Source organism: Lates calcarifer, linkage group LG6, assembly GCF_001640805.2.
Source record: "Lates calcarifer isolate ASB-BC8 linkage group LG6, TLL_Latcal_v3, whole genome shotgun sequence".
In the NCBI taxonomy this organism is placed as follows: domain Eukaryota; kingdom Metazoa; phylum Chordata; class Actinopteri; family Centropomidae; genus Lates; species Lates calcarifer.
In genome coordinates, this window is record NC_066838.1 from 9,316,281 (window position 1) to 9,335,428 (window position 19,148).

The 19,148-nt window shown below is 41.3% G+C and overlaps 1 protein-coding gene across 13 annotated transcripts in view; it reads right to left on the reverse strand.

The window, feature by feature from the left end:
* The window catches only part of ubr4 (ubiquitin protein ligase E3 component n-recognin 4), a 49,068-nt gene that overhangs the window by 12,468 nt on the left and 17,452 nt on the right, over window positions 1-19,148 (reverse strand). For 5 of the 13 annotated variants that reach the window (XM_051071149.1, XM_051071140.1, XM_051071143.1 and 2 more), the window contains 44 exons: window positions 18,677-18,834; window positions 18,383-18,589; window positions 18,143-18,244; window positions 17,959-18,059; window positions 17,101-17,488; window positions 16,819-16,882; window positions 16,454-16,645; window positions 15,368-15,438; window positions 14,720-14,912; window positions 13,722-13,955; window positions 13,443-13,613; window positions 13,132-13,314; window positions 12,755-12,913; window positions 12,317-12,469; window positions 11,956-12,183; window positions 11,536-11,693; window positions 11,244-11,418; window positions 10,619-10,820; window positions 9,996-10,159; window positions 9,430-9,646; window positions 8,925-9,141; window positions 8,354-8,386; window positions 7,992-8,055; window positions 7,740-7,874; window positions 7,154-7,328; window positions 6,798-6,929; window positions 6,570-6,691; window positions 6,155-6,266; window positions 5,791-5,921; window positions 5,475-5,652; window positions 5,077-5,181; window positions 4,449-4,604; window positions 3,757-3,925; window positions 3,279-3,483; window positions 3,068-3,181; window positions 2,635-2,844; window positions 2,399-2,548; window positions 2,081-2,308; window positions 1,773-1,851; window positions 1,412-1,654; window positions 1,120-1,288; window positions 701-845; window positions 368-453; window positions 179-266 (listed from right to left, as the gene is read on the reverse strand). In XM_051071149.1, the coding sequence (XP_050927106.1) occupies window positions 179-266; window positions 368-453; window positions 701-845; window positions 1,120-1,288; window positions 1,412-1,654; window positions 1,773-1,851; window positions 2,081-2,308; window positions 2,399-2,548; window positions 2,635-2,844; window positions 3,068-3,181; window positions 3,279-3,483; window positions 3,757-3,925; window positions 4,449-4,604; window positions 5,077-5,181; window positions 5,475-5,652; window positions 5,791-5,921; window positions 6,155-6,266; window positions 6,570-6,691; window positions 6,798-6,929; window positions 7,154-7,328; window positions 7,740-7,874; window positions 7,992-8,055; window positions 8,354-8,386; window positions 8,925-9,141; window positions 9,430-9,646; window positions 9,996-10,159; window positions 10,619-10,820; window positions 11,244-11,418; window positions 11,536-11,693; window positions 11,956-12,183; window positions 12,317-12,469; window positions 12,755-12,913; window positions 13,132-13,314; window positions 13,443-13,613; window positions 13,722-13,955; window positions 14,720-14,912; window positions 15,368-15,438; window positions 16,454-16,645; window positions 16,819-16,882; window positions 17,101-17,488; window positions 17,959-18,059; window positions 18,143-18,244; window positions 18,383-18,589; window positions 18,677-18,834 (6,966 nt within the window). The remainder of the gene's footprint in view (window positions 1-178; window positions 267-367; window positions 454-700; window positions 846-1,119; window positions 1,289-1,411; window positions 1,655-1,772; window positions 1,852-2,080; window positions 2,309-2,398; window positions 2,549-2,634; window positions 2,845-3,067; window positions 3,182-3,278; window positions 3,484-3,756; window positions 3,926-4,448; window positions 4,605-5,076; window positions 5,182-5,474; window positions 5,653-5,790; window positions 5,922-6,154; window positions 6,267-6,569; window positions 6,692-6,797; window positions 6,930-7,153; window positions 7,329-7,739; window positions 7,875-7,991; window positions 8,056-8,353; window positions 8,387-8,924; window positions 9,142-9,429; window positions 9,647-9,995; window positions 10,160-10,618; window positions 10,821-11,243; window positions 11,419-11,535; window positions 11,694-11,955; window positions 12,184-12,316; window positions 12,470-12,754; window positions 12,914-13,131; window positions 13,315-13,442; window positions 13,614-13,721; window positions 13,956-14,719; window positions 14,913-15,367; window positions 15,439-16,453; window positions 16,646-16,818; window positions 16,883-17,100; window positions 17,489-17,958; window positions 18,060-18,142; window positions 18,245-18,382; window positions 18,590-18,676; window positions 18,835-19,148) is intronic. The other 8 variants (XM_051071147.1, XM_051071144.1, XM_051071145.1 and 5 more) reach the window with 6 other exon arrangements.

Consider the following 19,148-nt stretch of genomic DNA (forward strand, 5'->3'; position numbering starts at 1 on the left):
GGTTTTCATTATGAATAGCTAAAAATAGATCAGATGAACACCCTAAGCCTGCCACATCTTGCATTAGCTGTTCAAATTACTAACCCAAGATGAAACAGAAACCCTCAACCAATGCAAAAGTAAGGCAAAACTTTCTGACTACATATTTGACCATTAAGTGAGGCTATGTTGCACATACCGAGAAGGGAACCTCTGGATTGTTGCACACCAAGCAGGGGTCACTCTCCAGGTAAAAGCCATCAAACTCCACCAAGCCTGACAGAGTGCTGCAGGAGACAACACAAAGGATGACAGTTTTATGTAGATGAGATCCACTACTTAAAGTTGTATTCCCTGCTACAAAGACGTCATGTTTGTGTAGACATACTTATAGATGTTGGAGTTAGGGTGATTTGTCAGGATATGGTTCTGTGCCCTCAGAATTTCCACTGCTTTCTGGGAATACTCCTTGAGCTGGAACAGGAAAGGGAAAAAATTATAACAATTTCAGAGACTTACGGATATTATCATTACAACACCATGTTCTATTGAATGCTGAATTTTAACAGCTATACAAGGACTAAAAATCCCAACCAAGGTTTGCAGAGTACGATGTTAAGCAAACACTAAGAAATGTAGTTACTTCATAGATGCTTTTGATCTGATTTCAGTACAACGCTAAAGTCAGTACAACCCTAGTTCGTGAAGCCTTCAAACAAACCTTTTTCTCTGTCTGAGGGGTTTTGAGAGAGAAGTATCCAAGCAAGTCAACAAACTGGGCAGCTTTGCGGCCATATGCAGGGAGCTCAGGCCAGATGGCCCAAGTCAGTTCCAGCAGCAGCTCCTGCTGAGATTTATTGGAGTTCCTGCAGAGAGATTCAGATGTCAGCCAAAGGCCCAGCTTATGGTTTCACCATTTAATCATTTAGTCATGCTTTTGTTCCCAAATTAATTCCATTGTGTGTAATTCCAAATGTTTTGTTTTTTTCAGAGGTGCTGCAACATTTTGTATTATGGTTGAATTAGCCTACATTTAAGAAAAAACTTTAAAAGAGGTTATCTTGTGTAAATCAGGCAGTGTGTGTGTGACAGAATGAAAGAGTGAGCCTAAACTACACTGTCTGTGTGTTTAAACAGTACCTGTAGATATGAAGAGCCAAGCAGTGGGCTTGCCAGCGCACAGCAGATGAGTTTGACTCCAGCAGGAAGCAGCGCAAGAACTGAATGAGTGTCTCCTTGTCTGCAAACTTGTTAAGCTGACTGACCAGACCCATACACAGCTGATCCTCCTGGCTGCCAACTCCATCACCTGTGGTCAGTCCACAAGGATACAACAGTCAGGACACTAGCATCCACTAGCAATTTTTAATACCCAAATCTCCTGTTAAGGTTTATCGGGTGAAGTATGAGAAAGTCTGTGGTGCTGCCTCACCCTCTTTGTCTTTGTCCTTGTCTTCTTTTTTGCTCTTTTTACTGGAGGACTTGCTCTGAGAGGACTGAGAAGCTCCTGTCTGCCCAGCACTACTGGATCCTCCTCCTGAGAATGATGAGGAGGAAGAGGAGGAGCTGGCCAGAACCTTGCTGCCACACAGGGCACAGGACAGCAGTTGCAGCAGTACTGGGGAAACACCCTCATCCACAAGGAAGCTGACCTGGAGCAGGAAGTACAGCACAGCTGGAAAGAGAAGACAATGACAGATAAAGGAGAGAAAAGAGACAAAAACAATGTTAACATTGCAGGCCTTGAAAGTTTGGTTGTTTCTAGTTACAAAAACTGATTTGAAACAACTTACAGTCATCCTTCATGCAGAACTTCTGCCAGTTGATCGTCCTCTGAGTGGCAATTTCAGCACAAGCTTTAAGATGTTCCATCTAAACCGAGAGAAACAACACACACTTAAGTACAGGATGGTATAAAAATCTTGATCTGTACAGCAGCGTATTAACAACAATTTGGCAGATGGGGGTTATTGAATATATGCACAGAATATGCTAGCTCACTAAGACAAATGACAAATAAGGAGTATGACATAAACATATTTTATTGCCAGTATAGCACATACAAGGGCAGTTCTGCATACATAATCTTGATGATACTCACCAGACTGATAAGTGTGTCATACTGTAGAGCTGAGCCAGACGTGGCTGTGACCACGCCAGCCCGGAGGAAGATGCCCTGCTCCTCCAGAAGCTTCTTGATGCTGCGCACATGGGAGTCAAGAGTGTGCAGATCCCGCAGCTGACGATATTTTTCCTTGGAGCCGCAGATAAACAGCAACAGTTTTCTGACTTGCCTCCTGACAAATGGAGTCTGCTGGATCATCAGGTACTGAGGACAAAAAAGGAGTTGAGTTTATTTGTCATCTGAGGACAGATGTTGAAAAGGAAAACCAAACAAGTCCTGCATTCAATAGCTTACTTCAGACAGATAGTAGAACCAGGAATGGTCAAAGACAGGAGGAGGAATGCGAGGGTTGGTGTCGGCAATCTTCTTGATCTGATACGGCAGCCGCAGCACCATTTCGGTCAACAGCTGAGAGTAGGCTTCAAACACATCAGCAGCATGCCCCTGATGCCAGGAAAAGCACAGTGAGTTCACATAAACTTCACTTACATCACAGTAAGATTTCAAGTTACAGTGATAAAAAGTGATACCTTGACATATTGGCGTAGGAAGAAAGGGCTCATGTCTGGAGGAGAAGAGGCTGTGTGTGGGCGGAGGAGCTGGCTGGTGGTCACAGGCTCCTCTTCACCTTGTTGGCTCTTCCAGAACTCCAGGAGTGACTTGAGCACATGGAGACAGTAGTCAATGGCACCCAGGCTGAGCAAGGCAGTTGCTGTGGCATTGGAAATGAGGGAAGAAGACTGAAAGAGAGAGAGAGGAAACCAACAGCTGTCAAAATTCATACAGTAATTCCTTCATTCAGTACAAAATATCAAGTATAACATCAAGTATATCAAGTTAAATACCATCAAAATATGCGTGAAACTCCTGCTGAAACTCACTTCTGTATCCAGACATTTTGGTATTGCACTGGTACTGGTTTAAATCTATGAGAACAGCATTAAGAAAAGACAGAGAGTGTACCTCAGAGGAAGATTTGGAGCCAGATTTGGTTCGAGACATAAAGACGCTGAGCAGTCTCATGATGACCAAGTGAACCTCGTTGATGGAGCTACGCTCATTCTTCTTGGACACATCCTACAGGAATAACAATTTAAGCATCATTAATGAATCATTGCAAGGATTCATTTACAGACACATTGAGCCTGATTCATCACAAAGAGACTGTGGTTACCTTCTTGTGCATGCCAAGCTCAGCAATGAGCTGTGCAAGCAGGTCATCCAAGGCACCCTTATCCTTTTCATCCTCACCATCCAGGTCAGAAGTCAACATGAGGATTACCTGCATGTAAGGGATGGCTTGGACTCCACCTACATTGTGGAGCTGTGAAAGGTGCTGAAGCAAGCGCTCCAGGAGCATAAGACGAACCATGTGCAGCCTGAAACACAAAATAAAAAAATTAAAAACATTTTTTCTTTTACAACAGAGATGACCATTTTAAGCTTAATGTAGCATTTTTCATAACATTTACTGCTAAAAAGCAAATACATTTTCTGCCATCTTTTTCCTTTCCCTAGTTGTGCCAATACCCATGGATGGTAGAGAGAGAAAGTCTCTTAACACTTAAGGGCAGATGTTTGTTGTCAGCAGAGCATAATTTTGAACCATCCCACTTAATCTTGATCCCTCATTCACATTCAGGATGCCTGACCTGTTGCTTGTGTGGATGTCTCCCTCATTCTCTCCTTCTCCCTCAGAGCCTTCGCCTTCCTGCTGGGCTGTGGTGGTACTGATGGCTCCAGTGCTGGAACTCACACTGCCTGGGCCTGCAGGGTGGCCCTCCACTGCTGTGTCCCCATATGCACTGCTGCGCCCTGACACTGTACACAAGCATGCACACATGCAACTAAGCAAATTGGCAACATGGTGATATAGTTGAAGTACGTATATACTGTACGTATATTTTAAGTGTTAAAGTTTTGTTTCAAACTGAAAAAAATAATTATGTTTAAATATGATTAAGTTTAGATATTTTCAAAACAATTTCTCAGAGTGAATTAGTGACATGACAGATCATGGAGATATCATGACTTTGACCTGAGGTATGGGGAAAGGGAAGGATCGGCAAGGCACTATGTATGATGATCTGTAAACTTAAAAACTAGTGTATTAAGAGGCTGTTTGATAAGACTCATCAACAGCTTGGGGAGCATAACGTTCATTACCCCTTAAATTGTTTGAAAATCAGTCTCCAAACATATTCAGACTGATATCTATATATTTTCTAGATATTATAAATAAATAAACATATATGACATTTCATAACAAATCTAGCATTTTCAAAAGCCAGTATCTCGCATTTGGTTGTGTTCGAGGGGCACTCGTTTTTCTGAAATCACCCACCACTGTGCTCCCCTGCTACAGAGTCGATTGCAGAACCTCCACTCTCTGAGCCCACACTGCCTCCGTGCTCAGCTGGGGAGGTCCGCAGCGTGGAGCCATCAGTAGCAGCTGTGCTGCCCTCATCATCTGACGCCGGGGCTGAAATCATAGCAATAGCTGTAACAGTAAATACACCACGGTCATCTGGCCAGGATACATGATCTTAGTTTACACTTGTGCACTAACAATACAAAAACAAACATACAGTACATTCAAAATACTTCAACTATCATTATTGGTTGTTCTGACAACCTATTGTCGGCATTGTCATATAAAATAATGACGTTTAACTTGACAGTGAGAAGCTATGTTACAGCTACTTGAGAAACTGAAAAGAGGAAAAAAATAGTTTAATTTCAAACTTATGAACTAAGATCACAAGCTGTGCAGCAGATTAGGTTATGAGTTTTAAGGTGGGATATGATCAGTAGTCATGCATAAAATACTGTTAGATTTAGGTAATTTAAACATTGTGTCTATGAAAAAAAAAAACTATGTGCCTCTCATGTTAAGGATTTATTAGTCACTGTGACCTTACAGGTATAAAATCACATATGATCACATGCTATCATGCAGGTGCTCTTATTACCTGATGCAGTGGTGTCTGAAAGGGTGCCAGCATCCAGTGAAGAGGAGCTTGGGGCTTGGCCAGACAGGCCAAGGCTCTGAAGGCCAAGGGCGCTGCTGCTACTGCCTACAAATGTCAAAAAATACAAATGCTAGCCCAACATACTGATCCCTAAAGTGATATTTCACCTGATGAAGATTCAGGCAACTCTTTGAGGACCATGATAACCAAATACCATAATGTTCTCAGCACTTTCCTCCTGTCCTTAAGTTAATTTTTTGGTTCAAACAACTCTCTTCTTAATAGCAGAGAACAATGTCATCACAGATGGGGAGGCTGTCCAAAAGTAAAGTAGGACTTCCAGGCTGGCTGGGTTGCCACAGAATTATTTCTTTATTCTATGATTTCTGGTGACTTACCCTGTTGATCCTGCTGAAGACTGAGAGCGATGGCCAGCTCTACCATAGTTTCATCATCTGCATCAGGAGGGATGTCTAACATTGGGGGGAAGCCCTCGGCTCCAGCCAGCAGAGCCTCCAGGGGAGATGGATTTCCATTGTTGACATTCTCTGCTGTCTCCAGGACCATGGATTCAGACTAAGGAAACAGAAGAACAATTATTTCTTATTTCTGCATCAAGACTTAGTAAACACATGCCAGTTTCCTCTCATAATGTAAACAATGCAGGAGTAATGTCAGTACAACCCACAGACTGAATTGCCCCTCTTTGCTCACCACCATCTCAAAGTCACCATGGTCCACTTCATTCTGCTCCTGACTCTCCTGTCTTCCCTCCTCTCCTCCAGTCAGCACTGATGACTGCATTTTGTCATCTGCATCATCATCATCATCATCATCCTTGTCTCCTGGTAAAGGAAATGATCCAACAAATTTTACAGAACTAAATCCACTTGTGACCTTAGGAGCATCAGTATAGGCTTCAATTCTTCATTAAGACATTCAGAGCACAGAGCAGCCATGGGATGTGTATGCTGAAACACTTAAGAACTCCAAGGTTTTAACACTTAGAACAAAGTAGCCTCCTTGGGAACATAAAATGTATACACCGATGCTCTATATAAAGCCTGTGCAAACTTACCCATGGGTGTGTTGGAGCGTGGAGGGGACGGAAGGGTCACATGTCGCCGTTTGTTTCTTGGTCTGAGCACCCTGATCAGAGCCTGCTTACAGGCGAAGCTCACAGCTGTGTCCTGAAATTGGTTCAAATACACAATGGTTACTTGATGATCGGCTGTTGATACTGCCTTTCACTGGAATAATCCATGTAACAGTTCCTATTCTAAATGTAAATACGATAGCCCTGCCTGCATAAATAAAAGTATTAATAAGATAGAAACTGTAACGTTACAGTGGCAACACTCAACATTAATGGATTAAAACACACATTAAAACACATTTTTCCCCAAAATCACAGAATTCAGTCAGTGATTTGATATCTCAACAATAATCAAGAATTCCAAACGACATATGATTCTAGTGAATTTGATACTTACAGGGCAAAGTAACATTTGCATGTAGATTTTGGAGGCTACATTGATGTAATCCAGTTCACATGTGCAGTATGCATGGATGATGTCCACCAAGGCATTTACTGTTGCTTCCACGTGAGTTAGGCCTTACAGGGAGGAGAAGAACCATGTTCACTCATGATCATGTAGCTGTCTATGTATTTTTGACATTCAATAAATATAAAACTTTGGGGTTTGAATGTTTGCACTTACCAGGCAAGCAAGCAGGAGCAAGAAAAGCATTCTTTGGTTTGAGGGCATGAAGCTTCCAGAAGTTATTCATCAGCTGTGTGATGAAATTACAGCTTTCGCCATCCACAAGTTTTTGCCCATCGTCTGTCATTTCTGGATTAATATGACAAGAGGGGCATAATGACTCTTCTCTGGCACATTTATATTATTTAGTCTCCAAGTCACATACAAAGTCATTTTGACCAATAGTTGTTAAAGAGAATTTGTTTTAAAGGCTTTCTGTACATCATGAAATCGTGACTACAGACAGTGTATTCATCTACACATTAATTGCTATTCCTTGGACATCATCTAGCAGCAGCCAAACAGACTCTTACCAGAGTCATGGTGTAGTGACTTTGTTTCTGTAAAATGCACCAAGTTGTTGGGTCTCATGATTGCAATGGAGCGGGCAGTGATCACAAGCCTCTGGAAGACATCAGGGTCGAGCTCCCTCCCCTCACGACTGCAGCTGTTTAGACACTGCACTGCGTTACTCAACAAGGACTGGTCCTAAAGAAAAGAGAACAGAGAAAACAGAAATTTCACATTAGTTCTTCATAAACGACGTAGAGGATGAGCACATTTAACACCTTCATTATACAGCTCTGAGGGTGTGGTTTCTGAACAAACTGAAGGGCTGGAGACACACTATTCATCAAATTTCCAGACACGAATGTTGGGTTACTTCCATCACACAAGGTCAAGAAAATGAAGGGCTCACTAATTGTTACTTCCTCACTCAAGCACTATATATTACCTTTAATCTTTCACTCAAAATTATTGGATTGATAATTTGAACTGATTAAATAACAAGTAAATAATTTATTTTTACTCAAGTTTACTTAAGTTTTGTTAGGTAATGATGATAGTAATGTTATTGATTGAGTATGATTTTGGTTGAGTTGTTTTTTTTTTTTTAACCTTGTGGTTGTGGTAGGCAGTTCGACTGGTGTGCAGGCTGGCAAGAAGCCCCTTGGTCTGCTGCTGTACACCTGCGGGTGTCGGCATGGACAGAAGTAGAGTGGCCAACTCCAGTGCTGCAGACTTATTCTTCTCCTACAAAGTGTTAAAAGACATACCGTCAACAATGCAAGACAAGACAGCACAGGATTTTCCATTCAAACATGGTCTTACTTTTAAATACATCAAAGAATAAAATCTGTATCTGTTTACCTTTTCACTAGAGGAACCTACTGCAAAACAGCTTTCCAAAGCCTCAAGGGAACTAACCACCAACCTGAAATTAAGAAACAGGATCAACACAGTGGATACTGCAGGTTTTGCCATTAATCGACCAAACATACAAATACAAAAAGGAAATCTCAATTTGTTGCAGTCTGTGCTATTCTAAATGCCAAAACAACACTGAATGCAAGAATAAATGTTGTAAGGGAAAAAAAATGTTTTGTTTGATTTTTTGTTGTTGTTGTTCAAGCATGGAGATGGTGCATGGCATGTTCACAGTCTCAGGCATGGACAAACTGGCACACATGCACAAAACCATACAAACAAGCAGAGAAAGGGCAGTTACTAACCGGTCCAAGGTTGATAAGGACTCAGTTTCACAACTTTTTATTGTATTTTTGGGAGCAAAAGAAAAAGAACAAAAAAAAGTGTGAGGATCACAGAAAGAAACAAGTGAAATTAAATGATTCAGTTGAACAAAAGAGAAGCATGCAAGAAAAGATGACATCACGATAGCCATGCACTAAATACTCTAAAGTGAACCCAACCCCTGATGTTAAAGCTTCAGGCTCGTCCCCAACAACTCCTGCTACATAGCTAGACCCATGAAGGATAAAGATGCTAGGAGTGGGTGATTGAATAAATAAATAAATAGATCTACAACAACTATCACAGAATGCATATTTCTTTTAATTGCAACATCCATATACACTCTAACATAGTAAAATTTCAGGAAAACCAATTAAAAACCTGTCAGGCATAAAAAAAATCATTAAAAATTATATAAAGTATAACGTTAAAGAAATGTTAACACTATCTCATCAGTTCAGGAGTGTGGTAAAGTTAACTACACAGGATTGAGAACTGTAAATTCCAACAATTTGTGTTGACCTTATGAACCCTAAAATGGAAAATCCATACCTCTCCAGGACAGTGCCGCTGGTGGTGGTGGGGGTGGCTATGTCTCCATCAGAGGCACCATTGCCCTGGTTGAGGTTGGGACTGCAGACGTTGTTAACCGAGGCAGAAGAGAAATCCTCTGGTGGATCCTCAGGCCAGCCAAACTGCTCCTTGGTTTTACCGTAGATCTTAATTGAATCAAGCATGGTGACTCCAGCTGGGTCGACAGATGCTCCAACTTTAAAATGAACAAAACATTGTTATTATATCAATAATTAATTTTGCTGCATAATAACTTCAGTTACACAGTCATTATATGCTCTCAGTGCCAAGGACACAGATACATGATGCAAAATATTAACATTCACAGTATTTTTTTGTCAAATCTTGTAGCTGCAAAAGTGACTAAAATGATTCCTGAAGTAACAGGTAATTACATAAACAGATTTGTCTATACAGGTGGCAAAAAAGATCTACTTAACAACAACAAGCCATAACGAGATATCATCATCACAGCAACACTTACTAAAGATGGACAGCTTCTTGTCAGCCTGCAGGGCCTCCTCTCTGGTGAAGGGGAAGTCAAACCAGCGGGCTCTCGTCAGGTTTATCTGCATGGTGCGGCCAAAGACCTCCACGTAGGAAGGAGCTCTCTCAATGGCCTGAGTGCCAACCTGCACCCGCATGCCCGTCATCACCATCGAACTGTTGTTGTTGACTGCTTCTACCGTAAATCCCCCAGGCTAGGATGAAACAAGCAGAATTGTGAGAACCTCTGTTGAAGAGTTTTACATATTTTGTCCATTCACACAATAGTACAACTACAGTATAAACATGTTTAGCATGTATGGTCCTTTTTGGCCAAAAAAGCTCCACTGTGAAATGGAGGTTCACACCTGTCCCATTATTTATTAATTTCACTTAGTTATAGCTGTTAACATTACTCACTTACAGCACATAGTTTCTGCTTTTAATGTAAAACAGTGTAAAATAAACGCACAGACGACTGACTGTATTAATCACTACATGAAGAAAAAGCAGAGTAGTCTCACACATTCTTAACACTGAATTGGTTTGTTAAAATATCCATACCTTTGTGTTGGCCACATACATCCCAGTGGAGTTGAGCCTGTGTTTGATCTGCTGCCCATTGTAGACCTGCAGCAAGTCATTACCGCCAAACTCCACCTCTGTCAGCTGCTGGTTGTGTTCAAAGAAGTCCACTGGAAAGGTCACCTGACTGGAGGTGCGTGTGGCTAATAGCAAAATCATTACATTAAAGTTTGAACATTTTGCAAGAACACAGCATATGTATATAAGTAAACATTTTCTGCTCTCCCTGTTCTAATTACCGTTTTTGAGTGAACATTTAATTATCAGTTGGTCTATTGGGTAGACTTTTTTTTTTTTTTTTTTAAATGAAAATTGGATTGCATTTTGGATTGATGTGGACTTTCAAAATAAAAGAACTGACACATCACATCAGAACATCACATCAGACTGAAATACTGTTGAGCTGAGTTCTGGGTTAGGGTTATCATTCAAATGTCAGCAGTGATTAACTGCGTATTTTGGCAAATAATGAGTCATTGTTTGGATGTAATGATCACATTTTTCTACAAGAGGTTGTGTGTGTTATTCCTCTATGTTGGAATCCACTTGCGTATGATCCTGGTGATTAATAACAGTTGTACTTTATTGGCCACAAAACTCACTGGTAGCAGCTGCTTTGCGCTTGCGGACCGGCTTCATGATACTGATGCCACAGCTGGGCTGCAATGAGGGCTGGAGCCAGTAAGAGGTGTTGTCCACATTGGCCATGTAGATTCGCAGGCTTCCATCTTCACAGAGAAGAATCATGGTAGTGCGCTGTTGCTCATTGCTGGCTGTGTGTCTGATAGCTACCATATCTTGAATCTGGGGTAAAGAGACAATAAATGTATGTTAACCATAGGAAATGAATCATCCAAGTGGACAACACTTTTCTAAAGAAAAAATATATAAGGTCTCACAGTTACTTCTGCATTTTCATGATTATTATGTTTTGTTAATGTGTTGGATCAACATCCAAATAATAATAGTTACCACTTTCCCACAATGTATGTACTTGAGAGTAAGTAGCAAGTACAACATAAAAAGTCTTCATCTTAAAGAGCAAAAGCTTGCTATGTACTGGCAGACATGCATGAACTAGATCTCTGTAGTCTGAGTAATAGGCTCTTTCTTTTCCACAATGAACTTCTTGTTATATTTTGTACATCAGTTTCTGATTACTGGAGCTCTATTCATCTTTTAACCTGCTAATGACTGATCCATGTCAGTATAGTAAATGTCCATTACCTTAGCTTTGGCTGGCAGAGTTTTAATCTCTTGGATGAGGAAGGTGTCAGGTTTGACCATGATGACCAGCGGTATCCCTGTCGTCTGTTGCACACAGCACACCAGGCCTGGATGGTTCATGACCTCAGACCACTGGCACAGAGCAGGTGACATCTTACTGCTGCCACCATTAGAGCTAAAGGAGGCAGGAGGACAAGAGGATTATCTCTTCCAGTTATCCATTATATTTCCCAGATTCAGTACAGTGGCAGGGAAGTGAGAGAAACTGTATATGGAGTAGAACAAGCGTTACCCTTTGATGTTGATGGGGAAAAGCCTCTGAACATCTGTGGTGCTGCGGCTCACTGTGGCAGCAAAGGACTTTCCTTGGCTGTAGCTGAAGAAAAGCATCTGAAGCACATGGGAGTAGTAGACCGACACGCCACCTCCAGCTACCTGCCCGTTGCTATCCTGGAGTCACACAGAGAGAACTGGCCTCAATACTGCTTTCTGTCATTTAGCAATTTAAAAAACCTCATATCATACTGATCTGACTGTGTGTGTAAACATGAAATCAAATCAAACCAAAAACAGAAATACACTGCAGGGTTCCAAGTGTAGAGCCCTTTGGCAAACAATCATATCTTTTTCTGCAGATGTGACAGCGTTCTGCACAACATCACATGACTTTTAAAGTATATTTTCATGACCTATGCGTACACATCCCACTTACCTTCAGATCTTCGTGGTTTATCTCCAAAACATTTGTGACATAGAAAGGACCATGTTGCGCACTGCTAGATTCGTCCATGATCTGCGTGTACATGTAACCTGCTGAAGACATGATGACGATAATGTTCTTCCCCTCTTCATTGAAAAGGAAAGTAGCATCACGGATCTTGGAGCTTGGGAGCAGGAAGTAGTACATGGGACTGAGGGCATCCACTGATAAGTCATATATCTGTTTGGCAAAGGAGGCAAATAGATAAAGTCACCGTGACTGACAAATCAATAGAAAAATTTAATCAAATCACCAATAATAGGTCAATAGTCTCACTTTGAGTACCTAAAATATGCCTATTCTCTTAATATACCTTCACAAAGTCAGCAGTGATGATGGCAAGTTCAGTCTGTGAGCCTGGTAACCAGATAGCTTTGATGATAAAGTTGCCTGTGGCCAGTTGTGGATGCAGCACCAGATGGTCTGACACAGATCCTGTGCTGCTAAAAGTTAGTACATGGCAGTCCTGGGGGAAAAAAACAAACATGAAAGAACAACAAAGACAAGTCAAATACCAAATCTCTATAGCTGTATTTATATACAGAATCTGTTAAATATCCCTGCACAACTTGCAGGACAATCTACTATAGATTCCACAATTATTAATATTTAAGGCAAATGAATTGTGGTTTCTCCTCCTAAACAGCAAAACCTACATTGTTCCATATTTTTGAATGTTTTTTCATTTTAAATAAATAACTAAACTACTTAGGACAACAATCTAAAACTGAGAAAAAGCTGATTTTCTGACCTTCAGGCCACACACAGCCAGGTAATCTTCATTACAAGGGTTGCCTGTGAGACTGAGGACAGTGAAAGGGACTGGGGCAGAGGCCAGTCGGGTCAGTGTTAGCTTCCTCTTGCTCGAGTCAGCTTGTTTCAGGAGAGTGGACAGCTGCAGAACTGTTATCTGTCAAGTGGGGATAGAGAGAGATAATTGTTTATGGGGTGTTGTAACAGGAGAAGGCACTGAAAACTACTGATGAACCTAAAAAAGAAAACTAACTTCAGTGATTGGAATTGCACAGCCTAAAGCGCAGCTTTTATTGGCAGATACCTTTAGTTGTCTAGAAATTTAAGAAACCGAAAACAATTATGGGATTCACCTATCTAGTTTGTGAGGCTTACCTTTCCTTTTTCATGGCTGACTGCGAGGTGCTGGCGGCGGCCATGGGGTGAGGACAAGACACACATGGCAACACGGCGCAGGACATGTGCACTGATGAGCTGGCGTATAGTTTGTCCCTGGTCGCCACTGTAGTTCATCCTCACATTTTCAAAAGCCCCTTCCTGAGAGCCAAGCGTGGGCACCTAGGGGAAAAGAGCAACAGATGAGAACACAAAACTGCAGCGGGTAACAAATTTCCAGTTTCTGGTGAAGTTTAAATAAATCATTGAGGAATTTTCCTAACCCCTCCAAAATCTATAGATTGTCATACCATTAACTGGTCTGTCATCTCCACATTTTTGTCTTGAGTATGCAGTTCATTGAGGGCTTGCTGAGCCCGGCTACTGCTTCCCACTGCTGATGCCTGCTGGAAGTTGGTCTGGATGGCTTCCATGAGAAACATGAGCATCTCCAGTATGACTGCTGCAGTGGATGATCCCATCTGCCATGGGAAAAGAGCGCCAAAGGTGTGAGTCACACAATGTACAGTGCTGAGCATGTAAAATAAGACAGGGATAAATCCAGAAAAGATAAGCATATTTTTGCTCACCACTTGAGCTAGCAACTCTTCCTGGCAGCCCTCAATGCTCTTGCACACACTGCTCTTCTTTGGTCTGTCCTCATCACCAGGTTTGCCATCACAGATTGTGACCTTGCCCTTGTCGGAGGGTGAGGCATTCTGGTGGCGGATAGCACTCTCAGGCATACGCAATTCACTCTGGAACGCAGAAGACTCTTTGAGAGTGGATCCCATGCCGCTGCTGGGGCTGCGTTTGACCAGGGCCTGTAGATGATAGAAAACACAATAGAGCAGTGAGAACAGCAACAGCGTCCATACACACATAAATATATACTTAAATACAGCACATCAAATACAAGCTTTGGTTTAGCTTCTTTACAATTAGAATAACTTGATTTTGTTTCCACTTCGCTAGCTTCTCCACATTGTGGAGTATATAATCAAAAGGATGGACAGAGAGATTGCATTGGATGGAGGCGCACTTAATCTGAACTGCCCCCACAGGCAAACAAAAATCAGTCTGATTGAAAAAGACGCTTGATAGCACTGGAACAATTATCGACTGGATTCATAAATGGAATTTTCTGAATTCCAGTAGCATATACTTTCACTTCATTATGCCCTTGCAGGACAGTTCAACTCATAATGTGTATAATAATAAAAGTGAAAGAAGTAAATAAAGGTGAACCAAACTATTATGAGCCATTATAATCATAAGACTAACACAGAAGACATAGCAATCACAAACACAAAGAAAGAATGCAAAAGGCCTATCAGACAACTTAGACTACAAGTAAACTGAAGGTAAAATGTAGTTGATGGTTTGTTCATCATCACATGCACATTCAGAAATCCAGTTAAGATTAACTAGGAAAACTGGCCTTTTTAGTACACAAAATGTTGACGACAGACATTTGTAACATGATTTTTCTTGTTTTCTGGCCACATGTGTGGGCTAGCTATAACCCTGACCAAATGAAATGACTGGATGGAAGTCAATGGGGGAATGACTTGCAAGCCAAAGTTACCGCTGTTGTTCTCTTCCCATGATGACCTGAGGTATTCGGTCTCACCTGGCAGCTGCCATCCTCTTTGGCACCGCAGTCACAGAAGAAAGAGCCATATTTGGCATAGGAGATCTCATGGTCTTTGTGACAGACCTTGGCGCACACTGTGCACACACCTACCCCATCCACCATCTTACAGGTGTGACAGTGGTACCTGCAGAATGAAAAGGAAGATGGCAAGACTGTAGATAGTGCATCAGTTTAGTTGCACAGAAATTCACCGGTGTACTATACTCCTATATCAAGACGGGAGGCTCAAATCACTTGAAATCACATACCACTAAGCAAACAAATATTTTCCCAGACCTGAATTCAGACGTTTAATGGGTACTGAGTAGTTGGCTTCACTGTTAACAATCTAACACATCAGCACATTAGGGGAAAAAACACACTGCTTAAAGAAAATGTGTCACTAACACATAGTGATAGTTTTCATTTAATCTACCTAATGCTTAACTAAAGTACAAATTAACATAGTTTTGTATACAGTTTCTTCACTGTCAATAATGTGGAATTATCCAACAACATATGCCAACAATGTGCCCAATGATTTTCTCCTTTATTCTGAGTTATCAAAGTTTTCACAGGGAACAATAAACTTTTCATTACCAGTGTTGGTTCATGAACTCCTTCTGGGTAATGGTGAAGGTGCAGAGTTTGTTGCAAAGGGAGTCTTCATCCTGTCAAACAATGACAAACATGTTAAGACAGATTGCTCCAAACTGAGTCAAGACAAAGTAATTAACTGCAAAACTTATTTAAATATGTTTCATTGAAAATCAAGAGGTACAGACTTTGAATATCATATTGTTAGTTGCAAAGCACAATGAGCTCCATTTCCTCGGGAAACTTACATGAGGCTAAAACCTATTACGTTATGTTATCCTTGTAATTTTTGCTCTACTGGACAGTGCAATGAGCTGGACTAAGAGCCAAGACATACTATGCAGCACAACCAGGGGGATTTTACATCAAAGTCAGGCTGCAGCAGGAAAAGAGTTATTAAAACAGCTTTCTGGGGCAGGTGGTCTACAAAGGTTTTCAGTAACATTGTTTTTTTCTATTGTCTGATATTAGTCAGGGGGCTTCTTTGCATGATGATTTGGCTTTTGAGTTTAGTTAAGAAATCCAAGAGACTGCATTATACATATGGCTGGGTATCATTCAAAAATTTTCAATACCGGTACAGATACTGATACCTTGACTTTGACGCCAGTTCCTGAATGATACTTTTTTCAAAACCAATTTTATCAAAGAAAATTACATTACCTATTATGGTACAAATCTTGAGTTTTATTATTCAGCTTCAGGTATTTTTCCACTCAAAGCAGTTTTCTAACATAAAAAATATACAACAAATAATTTTCAGTGCAAAAGAACAAGTGACAAGTCAGTGTCTGATGCTCACTGCTGCATATGAAGGACCTTTGAATCTTGGTGCAGTTGAACACGGAGCAACTTTCTGCTCTTAAATTGATCCTGTGCATGTTCAAATGCTTCATCAAATTGGTCGTGTTGCCTTAGCAATGATGTCCTTTTTGCAAATACTGCATCGCGCATCATTGGCATCAATCTTGCTTTCGTTCGGGTGCCATAAAAGAACCGAAGTTCAGTACCCAGCCCTAATTATCGTGTAAACGCGGACAAAATACGGTCCTATTTCAGGAGAGTAGACTTAAAGGGGTGAGATCTCACAGAGTCTTCTGCCTGGGAATCATCTTCCTCTACTGCAAGTTCCTCCACCCAGTCTGAGTCCACTTCCATGGCCTTCTCTTCTCCCTCCATCAGCAGTGCTGAGGTGCCTTGTCCACTGCTTTGCCGCAAAGCATTCATCACATCGGCCAGATAGGAGATGATGTGACACGAGCATTCCAGCATGCTTGCGTGCTGACAAAAAAGAAACAGGTGTTCATCAGTTACTTCACAGTCAAATAGGAAACATGTTAAGCCAGTGTTTAAAATGCATTAACACCTGGATGGAGTCAAGGGTATAAGACACTTTAATAAATTGGTGCAATATACTAATATATATATATATATATATATATAAAAAAACATACCTTTCCTTGGGAAACATTTGTGCTTACTTTTTCCACAACATTCTTCTGTGTTAGATACTTTTTGCTGCAGAGGAAAATTAGAGCAATTTAAAATAAATATTCAGAAATTTAGGATCCTATTGCTGCATATTCATGGTCAAGGGATTTGGTCACCCACTACAGAGGACTACCCATTAATATGTGTGTCCTTTTATCGAGCAATTTGTTTGGTAACTTTAACCCTAGCACTGATGCCAAAAAAAGACATGCAGGTCCCTGAAGTAAATTGAACTGATTTCTTACCATCTGGTCAGCCAGTCGATCGCTGCCCTGTGCAGTTGCAGGTGGCCGGCCCCCTGACCAGCACTGGCAAGTGTGGCCATGATGACCATGAGCTCAGGAAAGCCTGTTCCATCACCATTGGCCAGCATGTCTGTTGCCATAGGAATGAGTGTGCTGAGGAGGACAGTGCACACTCCTTCGCCCACCTGGCTGTTGTCACGCACAATATGGGTGGTGAGCAGCTGCAGAAGCTGTCGGTTTTCCTGCACTATTTCCAACTGCTCTGAGTCCTTTGGTGGGGTGGCCGTCATGCGCGTCAGCCAGGACTGCAGACGAGTAGGCTCCACACAGGCCAGCTGGGCCAGAGAGCCACACAGACACAACAGGCTGGGATTTGGACTCTTCTCCGCTGGGGGACACAGCACAATAGGGAGATTTAAGCTTCCAAATACAACTGATGCACCTGTAGCTTGCAGCTTTCAAGATTTGTCATTTTTGACACTTTAAATTTAGTGTTTGTTGGAACCCCACCCCAACATCTTTCTGATATCAGAATACAATTTTTGTAACTTTCCAAAGCAAAATATCAGACAAGCACACCCAGCATGTAGATGTGATGAAGTATGCAGGTTTTGAACTCTCTCGAGCTTTCCAACTTTTTCCATTTTCACACAAGTACTTCTGCCAGTTTTCAGGTGTACAAGCAAGTACAACCATGTACTATTTTGGCCTCTCACCCCTCTGTATGAATGGATGCTTTTCACTCCGTCAATTGGGAAAGTACTTAACACTTTTGCCTTAACATGTGGACAACACTAAATACAAACTAGTCTACTGGTAGACAGCTAGTCTTGGTTGGAACGAACTCAGTAGACTTACTGAGCTGGAAAAGCTTGGTGAAGAACTTCAGCACCCTGTTGCAGAACTTTGCTGACAGGTTTTCATTGGCTGTTGCCATCATGATCTGGACAAGCTCACCACTGGGAAAAAAAGAACACAAAATAAGCGAGGTAGATGTATAAATGTGTAATAATGGCACCTGGATTAGCAGTTGACCAGATACCTGAATGAAAAGAACTCTTCCATGGCTTTGCGGACTTGACTGCTCTCAAGCTGTTTTTCAAGGTACTGAAGACATTCCTCGAGGACAGATTCATCCAAACCACTAGAAAAATAAAAGAACCAAGATCTTAAGAGTAAGTGGGTTCAGCTCTACCAACACTAGTTTCACACAATAAAGAATCATGATTCATTGTTAATTATGTCCAATATATTGTTTAATGCAGGTTTAAAAAAAGTATACCTGTTGGGATCTGAGTGATTGGCAATGATGTTGTAACACCCAGTCACCAAACGCTCATAGATGCGAGCTAGAAAGGCGTCGGACTCTGATGGGCCGAGGATGCGCTCCAGTGAGGTGCTGCTGATCTCAGCCACACTCTCTGTGCTGCTCTCCAGCAGGAGGGGCAGCAGAGTCCGCACAACCTGTGAGGGATTCAGCTCCTCTGTGCTGAGGAGTCAAACATGCCACAATATTAACTAGTGATCACATCTGCTAAATGATTCAGATTTTAAAGAAGACTGGACAAGCACTTACACAATGAGGTCACCAGTGAGACGAACCAGCGAGAGTAAGATGTGTTTAAGGGAAGAGGCCAGAGGCAAGGACTGACAACTCAGTGTGCCTAGGTGAGCTGCTTGGATGGCACTGATGTAGCTCTCTGATGGAATGGTGTCATTGGCAAATGCATTTCGCTGAGAAAGAAAACAAACCAGACTATTAGTCTCATAATTGCTGATATAATTATTCTTAAATTTGACAAAATGAACAGCAAATAACAAATTCAATCAGATGTGGTTAGGATAGTGCATTATAGCTATAACTAAAAATAAGGTTAATCTATTGTTTTAAAAAAACAAGAAGAAATAACTTGTATTAATAAATAAATAAAATAACACATAAAACACTAAAAAAGAGTGAGAGTGGGTGTTACAAAAAAATTTCACTTCATCCTTCAAGGCAGATTCAAATGAGTGGTTTGGTACTGTTTAAAAAGGGCAAAAAAACA